General features: G+C 37.6%; 1 protein-coding gene across 5 annotated transcripts in view; it reads right to left on the bottom strand.

Moving 5' to 3' along the window:
- The window catches only part of CUL3 (cullin 3), a 62,137-nt gene that overhangs the window by 11,184 nt on the left and 31,691 nt on the right, over nucleotides 1-19,262 (bottom strand). For 4 of the 5 annotated variants that reach the window (XR_013957346.1, XM_080622687.1, XM_080622685.1 and 1 more), the window contains 8 exons: nucleotides 13,092-13,252; nucleotides 11,605-11,719; nucleotides 10,001-10,229; nucleotides 8,285-8,430; nucleotides 5,318-5,494; nucleotides 4,330-4,500; nucleotides 1,561-1,668; nucleotides 1,100-1,159 (listed from right to left, as the gene is read on the bottom strand). Coding sequence is in view for 4 of the 5 variants with exons in the window: in XM_080622687.1 (XP_080478813.1) it covers nucleotides 1,100-1,159; nucleotides 1,561-1,668; nucleotides 4,330-4,500; nucleotides 5,318-5,494; nucleotides 8,285-8,430; nucleotides 10,001-10,229; nucleotides 11,605-11,719; nucleotides 13,092-13,252 (1,167 nt within the window). In the remaining variant the exon portion in view is untranslated. The remainder of the gene's footprint in view (nucleotides 1-1,099; nucleotides 1,160-1,560; nucleotides 1,669-4,329; nucleotides 4,501-5,317; nucleotides 5,495-8,284; nucleotides 8,431-10,000; nucleotides 10,230-11,604; nucleotides 11,720-13,091; nucleotides 13,253-19,262) is intronic. The other variant, XM_080622686.1, reaches the window with a different exon arrangement.

Below are 19,262 nucleotides of genomic sequence, written 5' to 3'. Positions count from 1 at the left end.
GCAGATGCCCGACTCCTCTAGGAGGCACCAGACAGTCAAGCTACACAAATTGTTTGAAAAGGAGTAGAATAGACTACTTCACGTAAAACACAGTATCATCAGCAAGTTATCAGTAACATAAAATTCCCAATATCTTCCTGTTTGTGTTTCCTCTCAAATATTATTGACACTAATAGAAATATATACACTTCCATCATAAGTAAGTATACCAGAAATTTCATTAGGTAGTCATGACTAGGCTGACCAAAAGGCAACCATCAGGTGAACTGCTGGTCCCTTACCAAGAATAAGATGAAGTTTCAAATAAGGTCTGGAACGTTTTGAATTCATCTTATTAGCCATACATAGCTACATTGAAGAAGACAGAGACATCATTTAATAACTCAATTTAAAACTGTCATGTGAAGCGCATGAATCTTTAATACATGCCCCACCATGTACAAGTCCCACATGCTACCTAAAACCAGGGAATGCTCTAACAACTTTTTTCTTGAAACTAATATTTCAAGCATTTTAGAGAAAACATGATTAGCCTCTAAAGCAAAAAAAGCAGTAGTAAAGCTGCCTGTGCACCTTTATATACACCTATCCACATCCTCTACAACCTTTTCTGAAACTACATTGAGAACATCCTGTTCTTTCACTCATGATGATTCACAGCATACTGATGAGGAAGATTTTGGCTTACTGCTTCAAGACAGCAAAGATTTCAGACCATCCTGTACAACCAGGGGCATGAGACAGAGTACTTCCGCAAACTTACTGCTGGCATTCGCATTCTTGAAATTGGTTCAAACATGTTTGATAAGTAGACTTAATTACCTGCAGGGAACTATATGGCTGCTTATATATTATTAAGTGCTACTGAGTATCAGTATAGAAAAACTGTGTTCAGAGCATGCAAACCGATCTCAAATATAAGCAATCTCTCCATTATGCAACATTTCAGAGGTCCACTTTTACAACAAGGTGTCACACGTCTTGATTGAACAATTAAGTACATATTTGGTGATTTGAATAAAAGGGCAGGTCTGCTTTTTAGTACAGGCATTAGCTGCATCAGGACAGTTAAACACGAGATGATGTGTTTTCTAAATACCTGCAGCACGCAAGATTTTTCTTGCTGTGAGCACAAAATCCGCGTCGCAAGGAAGGTTACCTTTAAAGAATGAGAAAGGGAACACCGGTGGTGACATGAAGCGGGCAGGTGGGTACAGCCCGCCCCCTGCCGGCCGGCGGCGGCACAGCCGCTCGGCGTTGGGCCGGCGCCTGGGCTCCTGCTGCGGAGGCCCTTGCAGAAGAACGTGGATAGAGTGGAAGTTGAAACCGGATTTTATGGAACGAGATTGGCACCATTTCCGCTTCGAACTGACTTTTGTATTTCGAGAAATAGTAACGAAGTTTGTAAGATAACAAGCACAGTAAAAGAAGTACAATTGGAGTGTGCTAACAAAATCCTTCTTCCCATGTGCTAACAAAACTAAAAACCACAAGCCTTGATAAAAAGTCTATGGTTTGCACTGAAGTAAAAGGACAAGCACACAGATCACACACTCTTACCCCGGTCGCCTGAAGATGTTGCCTGAACTCATCCATCGTTGTGTTTGAGATGCTCATGTCCCTGAACATTCCTTCCAGTTTAGATGTGAACTGACATCCACATTCAGTCTAAAAATACAAAAAAATAACTTCTTGTGCCAGCAGTAGGAATACAGAGCTTCTGATATGTGAATGGCAAGACTAAGAGTTGGTTTATAAATTTCACTAAAATGATATTTCTGTGCATTTGATTACTGGGATTCCCTTTTGCATTACTTCACATCTTATCCTAAGTTTCAGATTTCATATAAAGATCTAACCCTACATGTAACAAAACTTGCTTTCCTTCTCTTCTCTCCAGAATTGGATTTCTGATTTCTTTTTAGCTTCCTACCTCATCTTATTAAAAGGAAAAAAAAGCAAAATCTTATCAGACCAAGGCACACACTCTCACCTGCTTTTGAGCGTGATACTATAAAAGGGAAAGAAACTTTGTGTGAGAAAAAAAACCTGTTGTCCCCGAAGTGTATAATTTTAAGCGCTTACTGCAGATTACCAGGTGAGATTACTAGACCTTTTGTGAATATGTTTACACATACATGCACCAACACATGCATTTCAGTTATGCATGCAAGACTTTGCATTTGTTTCTAACACATACTTAGATGTCTACGGCAAACGGAAGCATGTTAGCTTCAGCATCCTAATCACTGTGCATGAGAAAACGGATGGCCCATATCACAAATGTATCCCCTGCACTCTTAAATCAGCAGGCTAGAAGAGGTAGAGAGGTAATTGTGAAGGAATTACTGCTGATAATTTGTAATTAATACAGATAATTTGGAGTAACCGGACGCAAACAGGCTTTGTTCACTGACAGAATACAAAGACCAAAAATAAGGATCAGTAAAGTTTGATCTATTTTTGTTTGAAAAGTATGTCAGGCAGAGGCTTGTGTGTTACACTGTTTTTTCTGCACCTTTTCTGTCACATGTTTGATCAGACATTTCAGTCATCCTTGGGCTTTCATAGCATATCTGTGGCCTGAATAAGTACCAGGGGAAGCAGTGCAGGTGAGAGTGCAGCCGTACGCAAGCAGCATTTTCCAGCTCTGGCACTAAGCCCGTGTGTATGGATGTGCCCCACGTTGCCATGCTCTCTTTCCCAACCTCCACTTTACTCCTTAATTGACTGCCTTTGCTGAAGAGATTGAGCTAACAGCACTATTTCTGCTTCCAGCACGGTGCTGGGGGAAGTCAGTCGCAGGCTGTAAGCGATGCTGCCCTCCAGGCAGCCGGGAACATGGAGCTGAATATACCTCCTGTCCCCTGCTGTGGCCCTTTGCAGCTCAGGAACAAGTGGCTGCAGCCTGGGATGCGCTGCTACGGGAGCTGGGCTCCGAGGAGGCTGAGGCTTGGCTTTGCAGCCTAAAGCTAGCAGAGAGAGTAAAACATCACAGATGCTAGTAATTAATCCCATGTAAGAGAGGAACTCAAATTACTCGGCTTGCTCTCCTCTCCATTGCTTTGCACAGTTTCTGGGTAAAATGCCTTTATCCATGCGACAGAAGGACTTGCCGTCTGGACTAAAAATCTGAATTTTAACTACACAGAAACAGCCCCTTTCTAGATTACTTCTTCTGTTTCTATCTTTCATGGCACTGGGCCCACGCTTCTGACAAAGACAGGGAATCATGGCTGTGTTCACATATTTCTTTCATGTCTGCACATTTCAGCTTGACCTTAGCAAGGCACAGAAGCACGGGAAGGGTCTTGAATTTGGCAGCACTGGACTTGATGCTGCTTCTTTGCATGTCTGTTTGGGCACCCTTATCTGGTGTTACTGGGAAGTATTGTTTGAGCAGTTTCAAGGACTGCTTAAACAACTACTTTGTGTTGTGTAAACACCTTGTGAAAGTACTCCTACCCCACTCCGAGCATAGAAGGATGGGTGCTCACTGCCCTGCCAAGTGGAGCAGCACTCCTGTGAGATGCACAGGAAGGGCTTCCAAAAAGGCCTGATGCTGGGGGTTTGTTTTGATTTTGAGTAGGTATCTAATAAACCAACTTGCCTGAGGAGGTACCTGGTTTTATGTTTCCAGTATTCACCAGAAATTTTACCCTTTGAAGGAGCTGTCAGTGCACTGTGCATGGTGTAACTCTTGATCTTAAGATTAAATCACTCTGGTTCTGAAGTTTCCTAGACATTTATGATGCCACTTAGGAAGAAGCTGCATTAGAAGTTGCTTCAAGGACTGTTCATATTTAAGCTTTCCTTTTTCCTCCATCTCTTGGCCTATTTAATCAGTAAATGGAAACAACTAAAGATTTTGTATTTCCCTGATCTATCTCAATCTACTTAAAAAGGAACTGAGCATTATCATCAGTCTGGAGATATAAGCAACTAAAAAACCAACTGTGCGTGCAATAGAAAATTCTACTGTGAATAACAGAAAATCTAGGATAAAGCACAGCCTTGTCTTCAAATCCAGTTACTAGATAAACAGGAGTTGTCCTCTTACTTGGAAGGTCTTAAACCATGAAAAATACTAGCTTTGTTTTCTAGATTGTGCTCTCATCACAGGTGCTTTCCAATATTTCCTTCCTTTCTTTTTTTCCACAAAATTATTCAGAAAAGCCTTTCATATTTTCTGTTGGGGCTTTAAAATCAAATCTGTATTTAATAGCAATCAAGATGCATGTTATCTACATATCCCTTATGTAAAACCAGAAGAAACGGTATTTATGGGGAAAAAAAAAATCAAGTAAAATTATGCAGATACTGTCTTACCTTTAATTTAGAGATCATATTTTTCTCAGAGTCATCTGAAACACTCTTGTTCGTGAGAAGTCTTCTTGCCAAGTGCTGTTTGTAATAGCGTTCAAAAACATCTTTCTCTTGCATAAACCTAAATAAAACCATTGCCTTATCCAATATAGTTTCTACTTCTTGCTCTGTTAGCTGTAAAAGAAAGAATTTGCTCAGTTAAACCTTCTAGCACAAGTGTCTTATACAACCTAAAGTAATTCACAGCAAGCATATGGTCTAGCAGTAGCATATAAAGAAGCCTACAAAACTCATCCAACATGTAAACGATAGAGCCAAAAGAACAGCGCATAGAGTGGAGAAAAAGGTAAGAGCTAAAATGGATGGAAAAGCAATTGTGAGGGAAAGAGAAGACAATGGAAGGGTTTAATGTCTGAATAAATACAGTAAAGCTCCTGGGTAAGTTTTTAAGTGTTTTAAAAAAACAAGCACAGATGGAATGCAGCATTGTAAGTATGGAAAGTCAGCTAAGAATGAAAGATTTTATATGTTAAGACTCATTTGCAAAGCCTATCTAGCGCCACAACAAATAAAATGACTACTTATTTTATAAATAAGTAGAATTTGCTATTTGATTGCCAAAGCATAAGATGCACATAATAATATTCAGCTTTATTCAAAGCCACTGAAGCCTCAGCTGAACCATCCTATCCAGCTCCAGATGCCATACCTCAAAAAATTTCATGAAAGAAGCTATGAAGTAAGATTGAAGAATACAGTTGTACTTAAGAAAGAAGAGACAGACAGGTAATAATCCTCTGATATGCAAAAGACCTTATATTTCTGTAAGTTTCTATCTAAAGTTTTCTGAGACCATATTGCGTTCATATACTTTAAGGCAGTATTGACAGTTATCTTAATGCAAAATTAATTCTTCAGAAAGTAGCTTATTTTAATTTCATCCACGTTTCCATGACAAGGAGCATAATATTTTAATTTAATTTATACTTACTCCCTTGACTCCCTTTTTCAGCTTATCATCAATAAATAATGAGAGGTACTCAGGAGACCTAGAATTGAGGTTTAGGAAGTACTCAAAGTCACCCGCAATAGTCTGTTTGAAGAGTCGATCATTATTGAAAGATTCTTGCAGAAAGCGGTCAAACCTACTCTTCAAATCCAGTAAACCCTTTAAAAAAAAGACAAAAACATTTTCACTGATGTGAAGTCATAAGTTGCAGAACAGCAGTAATAAATGAAGTTATAGAAAAGACCGTATCTACAGTCAGAGATTCTGCAAAGCTCTCTATGTTTGGCATAGAAGCAATTTTCAGATAAGCTGGCTAACATATTGGTGTCAAATACTCAAGCAGTTTGCTTTAACAAGCTACTCAAAGATTAAGAAAGTTTTTTATTACCCTTGTTAAACAGGTTGATTTTATTTTTAAATCCACAACTTAAAAGAGGTATTTGTTGTACTTGTTAAGCCTTTTCTACTTAGAGACTTTGTCAACATTAGTCGACCATAAATTCAGGATGCAGGAAAGATGGGGCCAGGCACTCATTAACTGCATCCCTAGAGCTACTTAAACAAGTTTGAGAAAACACGTCGCAACAACAAGCCCAATCTTGTCAGGCTTTTTCCTCCCTCTAATTTCAATCTAGGGACGCACTCTGCATTATTTAGTCACATGTTTCTCTACTGATCTTTAAGAGTCACTGTAAACATATAAAAGTTACATACAAGCATAGCTCTCCAGTTATCATAGCGTGAAGTTCACAGGCCTGAAGTACTTCCTCTGCACTAAATTTATTAGATCCTTAACATAATTTTTAGGATTTGCACCATCTTCACCCAGAGTTAAAACAACTGAGTGCAGAAAGGGGAAGCATCTTAAAAATCACCTGAGCACCTTGCTAACTATATATGACATGCACAGGGTTTAGACATAACTAAGACAGCACGGAGGAGGGTGGGAATTTCACTTGAGAGTTAAATTTATCATGGGTAACAAGTGCCCACAAAAACTGTTCACATTAAATACTCTTAAAATCCTCAGTTTCTTAAGTAGTTTATATGTGGTTACTTAAAGAAGCCATTCAAGAGCTACTTGAAGAAGTAGTAATGTTTCTTAGGAACTCACCATCTCACTTAAAAGGAATGATCTTTAGACAGGCTAATTAATGCATATTAGAAATTTTAAATTCAAAGTAAATCCCACTATCTTTCTGTTAATCAAGGTTAGCTTATGTCTCCCCTCCAGGAGTACACCATCTGAGCAACCTGGTGTTAAACAGGAGAAACTGTTAGTACCTTAAATTACAGCAGCATTTCAACATTCCTTCAAACTACTATAAGTTTTAAATCTAATCTCCTGGCAATGTTTTTGCAATCATCTCGCCAATTATGCTCAGCATTTGGTGATGTCACGATGCAGAAGCAGTGCTGGACTCTGATGAAGTTTTTTCCTTGATGGCATACTGTAGCTTCCCTGTCTGTTGTCATACTGCTGTTTTAAGTCCTTGAAAGATTCAGATGAACGTGGCTGAGTGAGGTTTCTCAATTCATAGGTATTTTTCTATTCTTCCATTGTCCCAATGGTAGCAAAAGATAAACCTGTTTGGGGGGGGTGGGGTGGTTCAGCTGTAATCATGTATCAATCTCTCCCCTAGGGCATCTTCATGAGATGGCTGGGGTACATACTAATGGGCTACTAAAAGCTCACACACTATGGCTCTAAGTCTTCTTCAGATTCATTATGCTATTTGCTTTTGTAGCACAAAAAAAATTGGTAGCATCTTTAGAATTAAACTTTTAACTCATTCTCAGTTAAATTTTTAATGATACTCCTTCTCCTTTAGGTTCATCAGGATGTAAAAGGAGTGTAAATTACTTCAAAGTAATCCAGACACTTATTTTCCACATCATTTGCCTTTTTTTTTTTTTTTTCCAATCATACCATCACAAAAAGCATAACAGCCCTTAATCATTAAGCCTAATAAATTTCAAAGGGTGTTCTCTCTTCTTTTTAACAATGCTTGGAGAGGTGATTCTTGTCTAAGCTTGGTAAGAAGTTTGCTTCAGCATTGCCAGAAAATTAATAATCCAATCAACAATCTTTTTACACTCAAATGGCTTCTTCTAATAGTAACCAGTTCTAACAAAGTTACTGATTTCAAACAAAGCAGTAGAGGTGATAAGCATACAGCATTAAATGTTTCTCACAAAGAACAGACACAAGGACTTCAACTACACATTTAAAAGTACACATTTTCCTATTAAGTATAAAACATCTTCCAGCTATAAAAACATCTCCTTAATGTTCAGTGACCTCTAAAGATTTTAATGCGCAAATTTAAAACCATCTTCTCAGAGACAACGGGAGAGAAAAGATGACAAACACTCCTGAAGCATATCTAGAGATGTTGATAAGTTAATGGCACACATCACTTCTAGTGAGAGAACAAGAACGAACACTTAGGTCTTTTAACATGCAGAAGTGTTCTGTTCTCAGGGAGACTGAGAATTAAGCAAGCAATTTGTTTTGATTTATATCACATTCACCTCTCAGTTACTCTTGCCATGAACTACTGTCATGTGATTTGTCTCAAACATTGATAGCTAATGTTACATAAAATTAAATAAAATGGACACTACAAAGCTATTTGAAAGCAGATGCGTAAGTCACTCGAGGCAAATATCATTTAGGATAATCCAAGAAGTTCTCAGCAGTTAGGTCATTAGCCTGAATGTCATTTAATAAAAGCAGTTACCAAAAGCGCAAAAACTGAGCGTGCACTTATCAAGCAGCTTAAGTAAAAAAGGAGTTCTAAACATGTCTGAGAATTCAGAAGCAAACTTACAGATAAAGCTTATTAAGAAGAATCCCTTTTGAATCAATATTAAGCTTTATCTTATCAATCATGTAAGTTAACTGTGGGAAAGATAGAAGAAAAGAAAGGTAAAATAGTTAACTACCTGAATGTAGTCGACTGGATTCTTTCCTTCTCCCTCTTCAGAAACTAGTGCTTTGCCTTGCTCTCTCAGGTATGAGCTCATGCACTCACACATTGTCTTCAGACCATTTGGCACACGGCTAAACAACTTGTACATACAAGCAAGGTCTGGAAACAAGGATAAGATATTATGCAGGACACTCTCTGTTATACTTCTGTAACTGACTTATAGAAAACACAGCAATAAAAGTTCAGCCACTCGAGCCACAAAAAGTATCCCAAACCAGCTCAGGCACTAGAACCTTCTTTCCTTCACTCCTGACAACATGCTGACCACAGCAGTCACAAAATTCAACCCAAAGATTGCATTCAATTATTCTAGGTTGCCTGCAGCAAGGAATGTTATTGCTGATACCCAGGCCAGCAGAAGCTGATGCTTGTACTAAAGGATAGCACACTTCAAGCTTCAGTAATACTATGTTTTCCAGTGGTATGTAAGAACGTAGCTTCCAAGACTATCACCCCAAAAGTCAAATACTGTATTAAAAGTTGTTTCAAAAATCTAAGGAAAAGCAAATGGATGCTTGTTTCTGTATTAAAAGCAAAAACTGGTAAAAATTTGAGTTTAATATTTGTCTTCAAGTCAGCCATATAATATTACACTACTTTGTTTCATCCGTCTAAAATCATGAAAAGTTAGGTTAAACACGACTTTCCAAAAGAGAATCATCCTTGTGCATTTACGTGAAATCTTGTCTTCACAATGCAACAAGTATTTTCTCTCAAGTATTTAACTAAATCAAACCAAGGTTATAAAAGTTAAACTAATCCCTCTATCTTAAAAATACCCTTCAATATCCTTGTACCTTTGCCCTGAAGGCTATCTTAACTAGATATTAAAGAAAAAAAAATGTTAAATATAGTATCATCACTTTCCTTTTCAATATAGTAATTGTTTCTTCTTACAGCCAAGAAATTCGCTCACTCTGTCACTCTATCACTTGGCAAAGCCACTTTAACGAACAAAGGCCATTAATCTAAGCAGCAAGTCTGTTCCCCATTCTCAGGGCTTCAGCGTGAGCACCAGTTTCTAAATATAGATACTATAATCACTCTCTTCATTATGCTGCTTTAGAAACTTATGCTCTATTTTTTTCCATAGTAACTTTCATTCAGTCATTCTGTCCCACATCAACCTCTATCAGAAAAACCAAATCAAGCCAAGTCCTTCTTTTTCAACCATTTCAATAAGCTGCTTCATACTTAATTTTAAAAAACAGCCACCTTTTTCTCTGCAGCAAAGCTCCTTCCCCAAGAATTGGTCCCACAATACTTCTATTAAGTCAGTCATTTACACTAGCACTTTTTAAATAACTGCCTATGGGCCAAAAAACCTCCATGCATTTTGACAGCTGCATACTAGAGGAAAGAAAGTAATAAAATGGCTCATGGAAAACCGGTAACAAAGACTATTACCATAAATTTGTACTTTTCCTAAGAGATACTTGGCTTACCAAAAAAAGTACCAGTGTCTGGTATGAAACAGAAACAGGTTATACATATGGGCTGTGTTTTAAGAGCCCTCCAAGTCTCTGAAGTAAGATTCTCAGATATTTGTGAAACAGAGCCACCAAAGTGTTTTTACAGCTACACAGGAACACAAGTTTTAAGTTTGACTTATCCAAAGTTTAAAAGCAGTAAGAAGGATATTTCTGTCTCACACACGATGCAGTCTTACCTTCTGTCTTCCCATTTTTCAGCATATGAACTAGCCCAGAGTTCTCCATTTCCACTATAGTTTTCATATGCTTCGAAATAAGCTCCCTCTCAACAACTTTCACAATTGGTTCTTCTGTTGATTTATCCAGACAGTGCATCACCCGTTCTATTTCTTCATTAATTCTAGCTTCTACTTTCTTTATATATACAGAAGCACTGTTTTCAGCTAAAAATTTCTGACTTTCCATCTGCGATTAACACAAATTAATACTTTAGACTTCTTTTTAAAAGCAGAAAAGGTAATGTACTATTATTTCAGATCAGCATTTATAAACAAGTTGAAATCGAACAGCATGCTCAAGAAATAAGATCATCATACCCCCAAGATTTACATACATGTTTATCACAAAATAAAGGTTCTATTATGCTGTGTTGCATACACAAGGGGGTACATGCAATAAGATCATAGTATTTTTCATAATAAAACAACCTAAGCCAACTTAGCTTCCAGTTACCAACTACAGTTTTAGCTACATGTCCAAAGAAAACAAGGATGGGGAGAGGGAAAAGGCAAAAATTCCTTTCAAATACCAGTTTATGGCATATTTATGAGTTGTGAGGATCAACAGTTCTCATTCTGATTAGTGACAATGCTGAGCACATTATTCCATGTCAAACCATTTTTATCCATACTGGTCAGCACAGTCTTTCAGAGGAAAGATACTTTTTTTCAAAGCAGAGCTAAAAAATAAAGCTTAAATAAAAGTAATCATGTTCACCGCACGAGGGGGTTGGACCTCTGAAGGGCCCTTCCAAACTATTCTATGATTCTCTTCATTTTATGCAGCACCAAAGAAAAACTGAATATAATGACTTCTAAATCCTTGTGTAACACGTTTCTGGTTTTCAAATAAATCTGGAGATCGGAGGATATGACAGTAGATCCTGCATAAGAATTGGGAGTCTGACAAATCATCTTATCTAGATAACTTTTAACACGCTTTTACAATTTCTACCAGTTTCCAGCAGTAGATGAGCATGATCATACGCAACCACCATTCAACAGGCTTTTTTCTCCAAAACTATCTCACAAAAAATCCTCAGGAAATATTTAAAATGTGTTACTGGGTGGCTGGTCAACAAATGTACAGCTATTTGGATTTATTTAATTCCTCCATTCACTTCATTTTATTACAAAAAATGAACCCACAGATATAGAAACCACGAAGGAAACAAAGCTTCCTCAAAAGCAATTTGGCAGGTAGTCTCCCCTCTCCATTCCCAGCCTGAAACAGTTTGAACCTTTCATGCCACCGGTGTTTCAAAAAGACTGTGGCTGCAATGCAGGGAGAGACTAAGTTGCATGAAATAGCCCAAAGCAGGCACAAGATTGGCATGATAATTACTTTACATGTTATTGGCACACGCAGGTCTGAACTACGTTCAAATTATGGTAATTCTGGCAAATTTGTGTTACTTTTTCCAAAATTTGTTATTTTTTTTCTTATTTCGCTTAAAGGCGATGGGCACACTTATAAGCAGCAATTACTTAAAGTACAACCAATTCTCACAATTCCAGGAAGTTTTAACAACATTCCAAACAATATTACAACATTGCTGTACCTGAAAAAATTCTGCAGACATCTCCAAAAATGGAGCCTCAAAGTCTTCTTCATAGACTGACCTTCCTTCAAGACCTAGAATCATTAACATCTGGCAAGCATTTCTTATTGCGCCTCTGCCAAAAAGTAAGATGTTAACAACTTGAGAAATCTACATGCTTGTAAGACAGAGTACATAGCAGAATAACAACTCAGAATAAAATACAAACTTCAGTCAAATATAATAACAAAAAGGCCATCCTAAATCTGTCTGGTACATGACAGGATTTCAAGAACATTACAGGAACAAGACTGGCTGTTTTTGTTCTAAACTAAGAAGCTGACAATGTTCATTAAATATTTTAAACACTGGGAAGCAGGTCTCAAGTTTTATTACCTTGGAAAACTATTAAGTATATTTCAACATACAAGAAAATAAAAATATTACTTCAAAGAAAACTGCACAGATAGGTTGGATTTGAGCAATTCAAAACAATTGCACAGATGGAGGGTACTGGGCAAAGTCTCTTTTGGGTTGGTTGAAAAAAAACCAACCAAATCAAAAAACCCAAAAACCCAACCCCCACAACACACAAAAAAACCCAATCCCAAACAAGCCACAAAATAAAAATGTATCAGCAAATTAAATATTTGGTTAGGCATAGAAACACATCAATAAAATGTGAAAACAAAAGAACTGCATCCAGGAAAAAAATTCTGCTTTCTGGCAGTAGGGGACAATACACAGCTGTTGCCAAGGAGTACTTTTCTCTTCATAAATAGTTTGTTGGGCAATCTCAGTCCCAGAACTGCGGCCAAATTAGCATGGAGTTTATATATCTCCACACCCAACAGCTGCTCTGAAACTAGAGAAGCACAAGAAAACTTGCAAATTCGAAGTTACTCCAGTTGCAGTATCTGCAGTGTGTGGCATAAAACTTCACATCTACTAAACTACCTGGAGAACGCAAGAACAGATTTGAAAGCTCAGAGATGCAAGTGAACTACCAAAACCAAATGGGTCAAAACATGAGTAAGATATATGAAGAAGAAAAAAAAAACAAACCAAAATAACACCCCAAAAAACAAAACCACAACAAAAGTAATACCAAACTCCCCCTCTGCCCAAAACATACACATAAAAAAAACCCCCCAGGTACAAGAAAATTAAACCATCTCTCAATACAGAGGAGATAGAGGGTAGCAAGAGGCAAAACTGTCAAAACTCATCTTTATATCCAAATGCTCTGGCACAAGGCAGTAATGGAGAGATTTAATTACAGTTTTAATAAAACACACAATATAAGTATTAAAAAAAATGTATTCTCTATTTACCATTAAGATAAACCTTAATGTACAAAGAAATACATTATTCCAGATTCCAAAAAAATTTTTACTTGCAATCAGGAATGCAGCTTTAAGTAATGATTTATTTGTGTACGTTCATGATTCACTCTTAAAAAAATGACAGGCATTATTTACAACAAATGACAGTCACAAACATCTTACCTGTCTACAACTTCTCCTTTCCTTTCCCTTGCAATCATATCCAGCAGCGTTTGCCGCAGGTGATCCCTAATGCAGCCGTAGCGTACAACTTGATCTCGAAAAATAATCAAGCCCAAATTGTAGACATTCTCCACATTATTTTGTTGCACATACACACGGTCCTACAAAGCAAACATACAGGAATCAAATTAAAAATTCAGTACACCCATGCTATTGAATTGCAAGAGATTGGTCACATTTCCACTGTAGAAAGGGCCAAATCAATCTTCTCTCCTTTTGCCATAAAATGAAATCATGAATACCCTCAAAATTCAAAATCAGTCCCATTTTCCAAAACTTCACTTACACAGGAAGTCTACTTTGCTGAAGACTGTACACACAGTATTTATGACTAAAGCACGCCAGGACCATCTACAGCCTTGACACTTTTTAGTTTGTAGGCAGGGGAATCTCCAAACACTGACAAAACTCATGGCACAGCCTGAAAGTATCACAGAATCATCGAACGAGAGACTGGTTTTGGTTGGAAAGTACCTTAAAGATCATCTAGTTCCAACCTCTACCACAAAAACAGGGACACCTTCCACTAGACCAGGTTGCTAAAAGCCCCATTTAACCTGACCTTGAACACTGCCAGAGACAGGGCAGCCACAACTTCTCTGGGAAGCCTGTGCCAATGCCTCATTACCCTCACAGTAAAGAACTTATTGCCAATGTCTAATCTAAATCTACCTTCTTTCAGTTTAAAGTCATTCCCTCTTGTCCTGTCACTACAGGCCCTTGTGAAAAGTCTTCCCACATTTCTTGCAGGCCCCTTTAGGTACTGAAAGGCTACTCTAAGGTCTCCTCAGAGCCTTCTCTCTCCAGGCTGAACAAGCCCAACTCTTAGCGTGCCTTCACAGAAGAGGTACTCCGACCCCCTGATCATCTTCATGGCCTCCTCTGGACTTACTCAAGCAGGTCCACGTCCCTCTTGTGTTGGGAGACCCCAGAGCTGAACGCAGTACTCCAGGTGGGGTGGTTTTAGTTATCTACGCAAGAGATTTTACCTGTATTTATTCATTATTTACTTTATTATTTACTTTATTATTTAATTTTACCTACTCAAACCACTTCCATCCACCCCTTTTTGTTCTTTGAGAAAAAATAATTCACTTTCACCATTTCCCATGTATCTTCCTACCTTCCTCTTTTAGGCAGAAAGTTCCCCCTCAATATTCAGTGAAATTTCCTGAAATAGCATCATTAGATGAGCAAAAGAAAAAGTAAAGCCAAAATGAGAATAGTTACTGTCAAAATGTTTATAAATTGTTATTGTAAAATTGTACATAAGGACTTCTGCTGCACCCCTCCCCTAAAAACTTGACTTTTGTTCAACTCGAGCAAGTATCTTGAAACCATCTTGTTTCCTTCAGATCTCACACATACACCCCCCCCCCCCAAAAAAAAAAAAAAAAAAAAAAAGAAGAGAAGGCAGCGAAGAATGAACAATTTTTGTGTATCTATATGGGTTTAAATTCTATCTCCCTATATAATCTTGGCATACAGAAATGATCAAGCTTCTCATCTGCTACCCCTATACTATCTACATTTAGAAATTGAGAATGGTCCTCAGAACAGTGTTCCAAATCTGTATAGCCCAAAACCCATCATCCAGAGTGGACTGAGACACTGCTAAGCAGACACCCTGAGTTTCTTACTGCTACTTGCAGAAGCGTTCCAAAATTTGGTCTCCCCACTTCTATTCCTCTTTCCTAACTTACCAACTCTCTAGAAAAGGAAAATTATTAATAAAGTTAGTAGCAGACAGAAAATCAGTGTATTCACTTAATATCCAGTAGTGCTGTACGACGTAAGCTCATTTAAAACAACATTAAGAACAGAAATTTTGTTTTACAAACTATTTCTGAGATGAACAATTATTACTTTTTCATTTCTGTCAGGACATAATCCATTCTTCTAATGTAATAGCTTGGGTAATTACTAAAAATACTGCTTTACTACAACTTAAGCCTCAGGATGATGATATTAGAGAAACTTAAGGGGTTTGTACAACTCACAAATCTGTGACAAGGTTTTCTGAATATTTACACAGCTATAAACAAACAACAAAACACAAATTCTATAAAGGATGGAGGTCAAAGTTTGAAATGGACTATAAAAATAATGTTTGAAATAGAGTATAAAGATTGGCTTCTCCACTAGTTCCGTCAATTCTTAAGTGCTTTACCACACTGAGAATTAAAGTGTAAAGTTACTCAAACACCTAGAGAACAAAACTATTAAAAGAAAAAACATTATGCTCCAGAGTACTGAAAAAATTACAAATTTTAAGTTTTTATAAATTCTGCAATCAGGAAAAAAACCCAAACAACAACCAATAAGGAACTGACACCACACCCTTACTACTGTAGCAGCTGAATTTACACGGCAAAATTATTCATATACTAATTATATGCCAGATTGCCAGTTGATGACCAAAGGAAAGCAAAACACAGTGTTCATGATTGATTTCCTACTCACTCCTTTCAGACATGTAGCACCTAATTTAAATGAAAAACCAGGATGGAAACAGGTCAGATACACCTGCTCTGTGGCTCATGAAGCAAGCTCAGTTCTGCCTCAAAGCAAAAAGTTTAGTAATTGGTCTAATGAAGTCAGTTTAGTAATACATAGTAGTCTAGATCTCTGGAATAGGTTACCCTATTTTTTCTGTTATTTAGAAAGAGTTATTTATTTCACTCCTTTATTCACACACTTGCACCAAGAGCAGAAGGAAATATGATTCTAAAGAAAGACAAGCTTAAAGTACACTTTCAAAGAGATGAAAGAGAAAATTAAAAAGTAGTGCCTAATATACTATATAACTTGAAAATATATACATTACTGTCAAAGAATATTCAGGCTTCTGAAGAACAGGCAGCAAGGTATCAAAATGAATGAAAGCCATGGCCCTGACTCATCTGCATAGCTTCTGTTGTGGCACTGCTAAATGTTGCCACTATGAAATAGTAACTGCATTAGAAACTTGTCTCAAGTAACAGCAACACCTCTTTAGAAAGACAGACCACTCCACAATACCCAAATCACAGTAGCAACATTAATGTTTCTGATACTGCCGATTTGCTTACACTTGGTAACAGAGCACTTTTACTGTTCACTGTAAGCTCTCTCAACCTAAAAAAAAATAGTCTTAGAGACAGGAAGCCCCATTTGGGAACAGGTTTGACTGACAAGGTTACATGCTACTGAACAGCAATCACTTCCTGCAGGGAGAAGCAGCAGGTACTTAAAGAGTAACTCTCAGGAGACAAGGGTGGAGTTTCAGATAGCAATTATTCATGAACTACAATGCTGCTTACACTGCAGAATAATTCTGAACTCAAATAAAACAAGTTACCTACTGTTAAGTATCTCCAGCCACATTTAGCCCATCTCTGCATAGATGCACCTGGATGATGGAGCCTTCAGACACAGTTGTGTGTATATACATATATATATATACACACACACAGAGGGAGAGCAAGGTCCTTTGATCCTAGTTCTCAAACTACAAACAACACTTCTCCTTACTACCCTGTGCATAATCCATGAACAGTAACAGTCATATGCCCTAAAGTCAAAACTCACATCGCAGATCTGTCAGTGCCAGCTTAAATCAAGACACCGGCTTTGCGCACTGCACAGGCAAGAAGAGAAGGCTCTGCCCTCTGCAAAACACACAACTGTATTCATAAGAGTAATTGTTCACTTCTGACACTGTTTAACTGGCACTACCCACATGCCTATAATGCAGCCAGGGGTGCGACTGCTGTGCTTGCATACCTGAAACTCCTTTAAATTTAGCAAGTACAAATAGTAAAGAAGGGACACCACAGAATCCAGTTTAGGCCAGTTTCCCCAAGACATCCCAAAAATACTCTCACTTGCGCAGCTCCAAGACGAAACAACTGAACCTCCACTGCTCCTGTTACATACAGTAGCTAAATAAAAACTACTTTAGGTATGCTTACCTATGCTGCAGCCAAAAGTGAGACTGAATTTCAGATATGCCCAAGTGCAGAACATTACTTCACTACTTCAACATGTCTTAGTACATGGCTTGACTCACTGAAGACGCTACTTAGGACATGACTTCACTGCTTTGGTACCTCACTGCTTGCTACAGACCGTGCCATGAATTTACAGAGACTACTACATCTATTCTGGCACTGATTCCTGTAGCCTAAACATGTAAAACAGAAGGAGGAGAGCTAGTGCACATACCCTACAAAATACAGTGGAACCATGTAAACTTTAAATTCAACCGTGGAAACTGGAATGTCTCAGGAAAGTTGGATATGGCTTTATTCTGCAATTCCAAGGTTGCAAAACCTCACAGTGGAAGTGCAACAGACCCAAAACCAAGCAGACTTTTACCAGACAGTAACCATGACACAAGATAATATGCTTAAAAATGCAGCTATAGGGCAAGCTTTATGAGTGTCTTGCAGAAGATGTTGTGCATGTAAAAGAAAATCCTGCCACAAACCCCAGAGAGCACGTATCATAACAACGCACAAACCCCACTGTACAAAACATACACCTTTCTAAAAAAACATCTATTTGAATTAGTTTTAATTTAGAAGTGAGCAAAATTAAACAGAGGGAAGATTAAGGCGAAAAGGTATTTGTTTTTACTTAGATCATATAGGAGTTAATGGGTGAAAATAAACTTGAAAACATACATGGCATTAAACCAGATATAGTTTAAAATGTACTCTCTTGCATTCTTTAGCCTAGTGACGGTAAGATCAGAAATCAAGAGGATGCTAAATGTTCACTAATGTCAGACTGTGGTTTGTTGGGTACCTTTCCTGAAACCAATGGGTAAGTAATTAGGACAGCCTACAGGATATGAGGAGAAGGATTATCTTTCATTTATAAACATTATATAATTGAATATACTTCTGGTGGAACACAAGCATATCAATTAACAATGCCTGGCGACTGAGTTTACAGTGTTTGGTTTTCTTAAGATAAAACATTTTAAATGTAAATTATATTAGCTGCACTTGAATAAAAAAAAAAGTATAAACAATGCCTGACAAGCGTATCACTATAAAACTACATCTGATTCAGACTCAAAGTAATAAAGAACAAATCATTCCTTATTTTATGAAGTTCTTGAAAATTGTTTCTTTGAAGAGCAGTCAGGTCTCATCTTTGACAGATGTTCCTTGCTTTCTAACTTTGTGATACTAGCAGCTTTTTCAAGCTTTTTGAACGAACACATACTAAGACTAGAAGTTTCCTGCTCTTAGTCCCTTTCCGATGAGCAGAATCACCTTTGACTCAGCAGGATACCCCAGTGACAAAGCTGAAACTTCAAATTTTTGAGCCTAGTCTTGTTTTAAACCATAGCTTATACTTTAATCTGTAAACAAAGCATGTGTTTTCTAATGACAGTTTGTATTATGCACTCCAAGCCAAGTCAAAGAGGGAGTCTGCCCATTCTATCAGTTCCTTGTGTTAGACTGTTCTAATAAAGATCCAATTTATAATCATAAAACCCACGTTACATCACGTTAAAGAGACGACAGTGCTCCTAAAGTTTGACAAGTTTATACAACCATTCTGAAATACAAATTTATTATATTTTTTCTTTTACACTATACACTTTATTGTGGATGTCTCTTTTCTGTTTCTTTGGGTCTCATTTTGGTACAAGTCTACAAAAGGCAAATAATTAGTCAAGTGAAGGCCTCAACTGCATACCCACTTGAAACTAGGAACTGTCAAAGAAGCACACAAAAGACTATATAATCAAAGTTTCTTTTTTTTTTATTCTGTTCTGAATCTAAATTATAACACAGTGAAGTCCAAATTGCACTTGCATAAATGTTGCAGGTCTCCATCTTCTGGAATTTCCATGGAAAGAGAGAAGACTGTCCTAACTGCACTCACAAGCTTCAAACAAAAGTCAAGACATTGCTCTCCTAAGCACAAAAAATATTTAGGAAATAGCTCTCATCTCCCTCTAAAAGTGCTAACTGAAGTACGTAACCCTTCCCCAAAGGGAAAGCTTTGTCCTCAATCATAGAATCATGGAATAGTTACGGTTGGAAAGGACCTTAAGATCATCTAGTTCCAACCACCCTGCCATGGGCAGGGACACTTCACACTAAACCA

The sequence above is a fragment of the Psittacula echo genome, assembly GCF_963264785.1.
Source record: "Psittacula echo genome assembly, chromosome: 7".
Taxonomy (NCBI): Eukaryota; Metazoa; Chordata; class Aves; order Psittaciformes; family Psittacidae; genus Psittacula; species Psittacula echo.
Note: the sequence above shows the minus strand (reverse complement) of the source record. Positions and strands in the feature narration are given on the sequence as shown.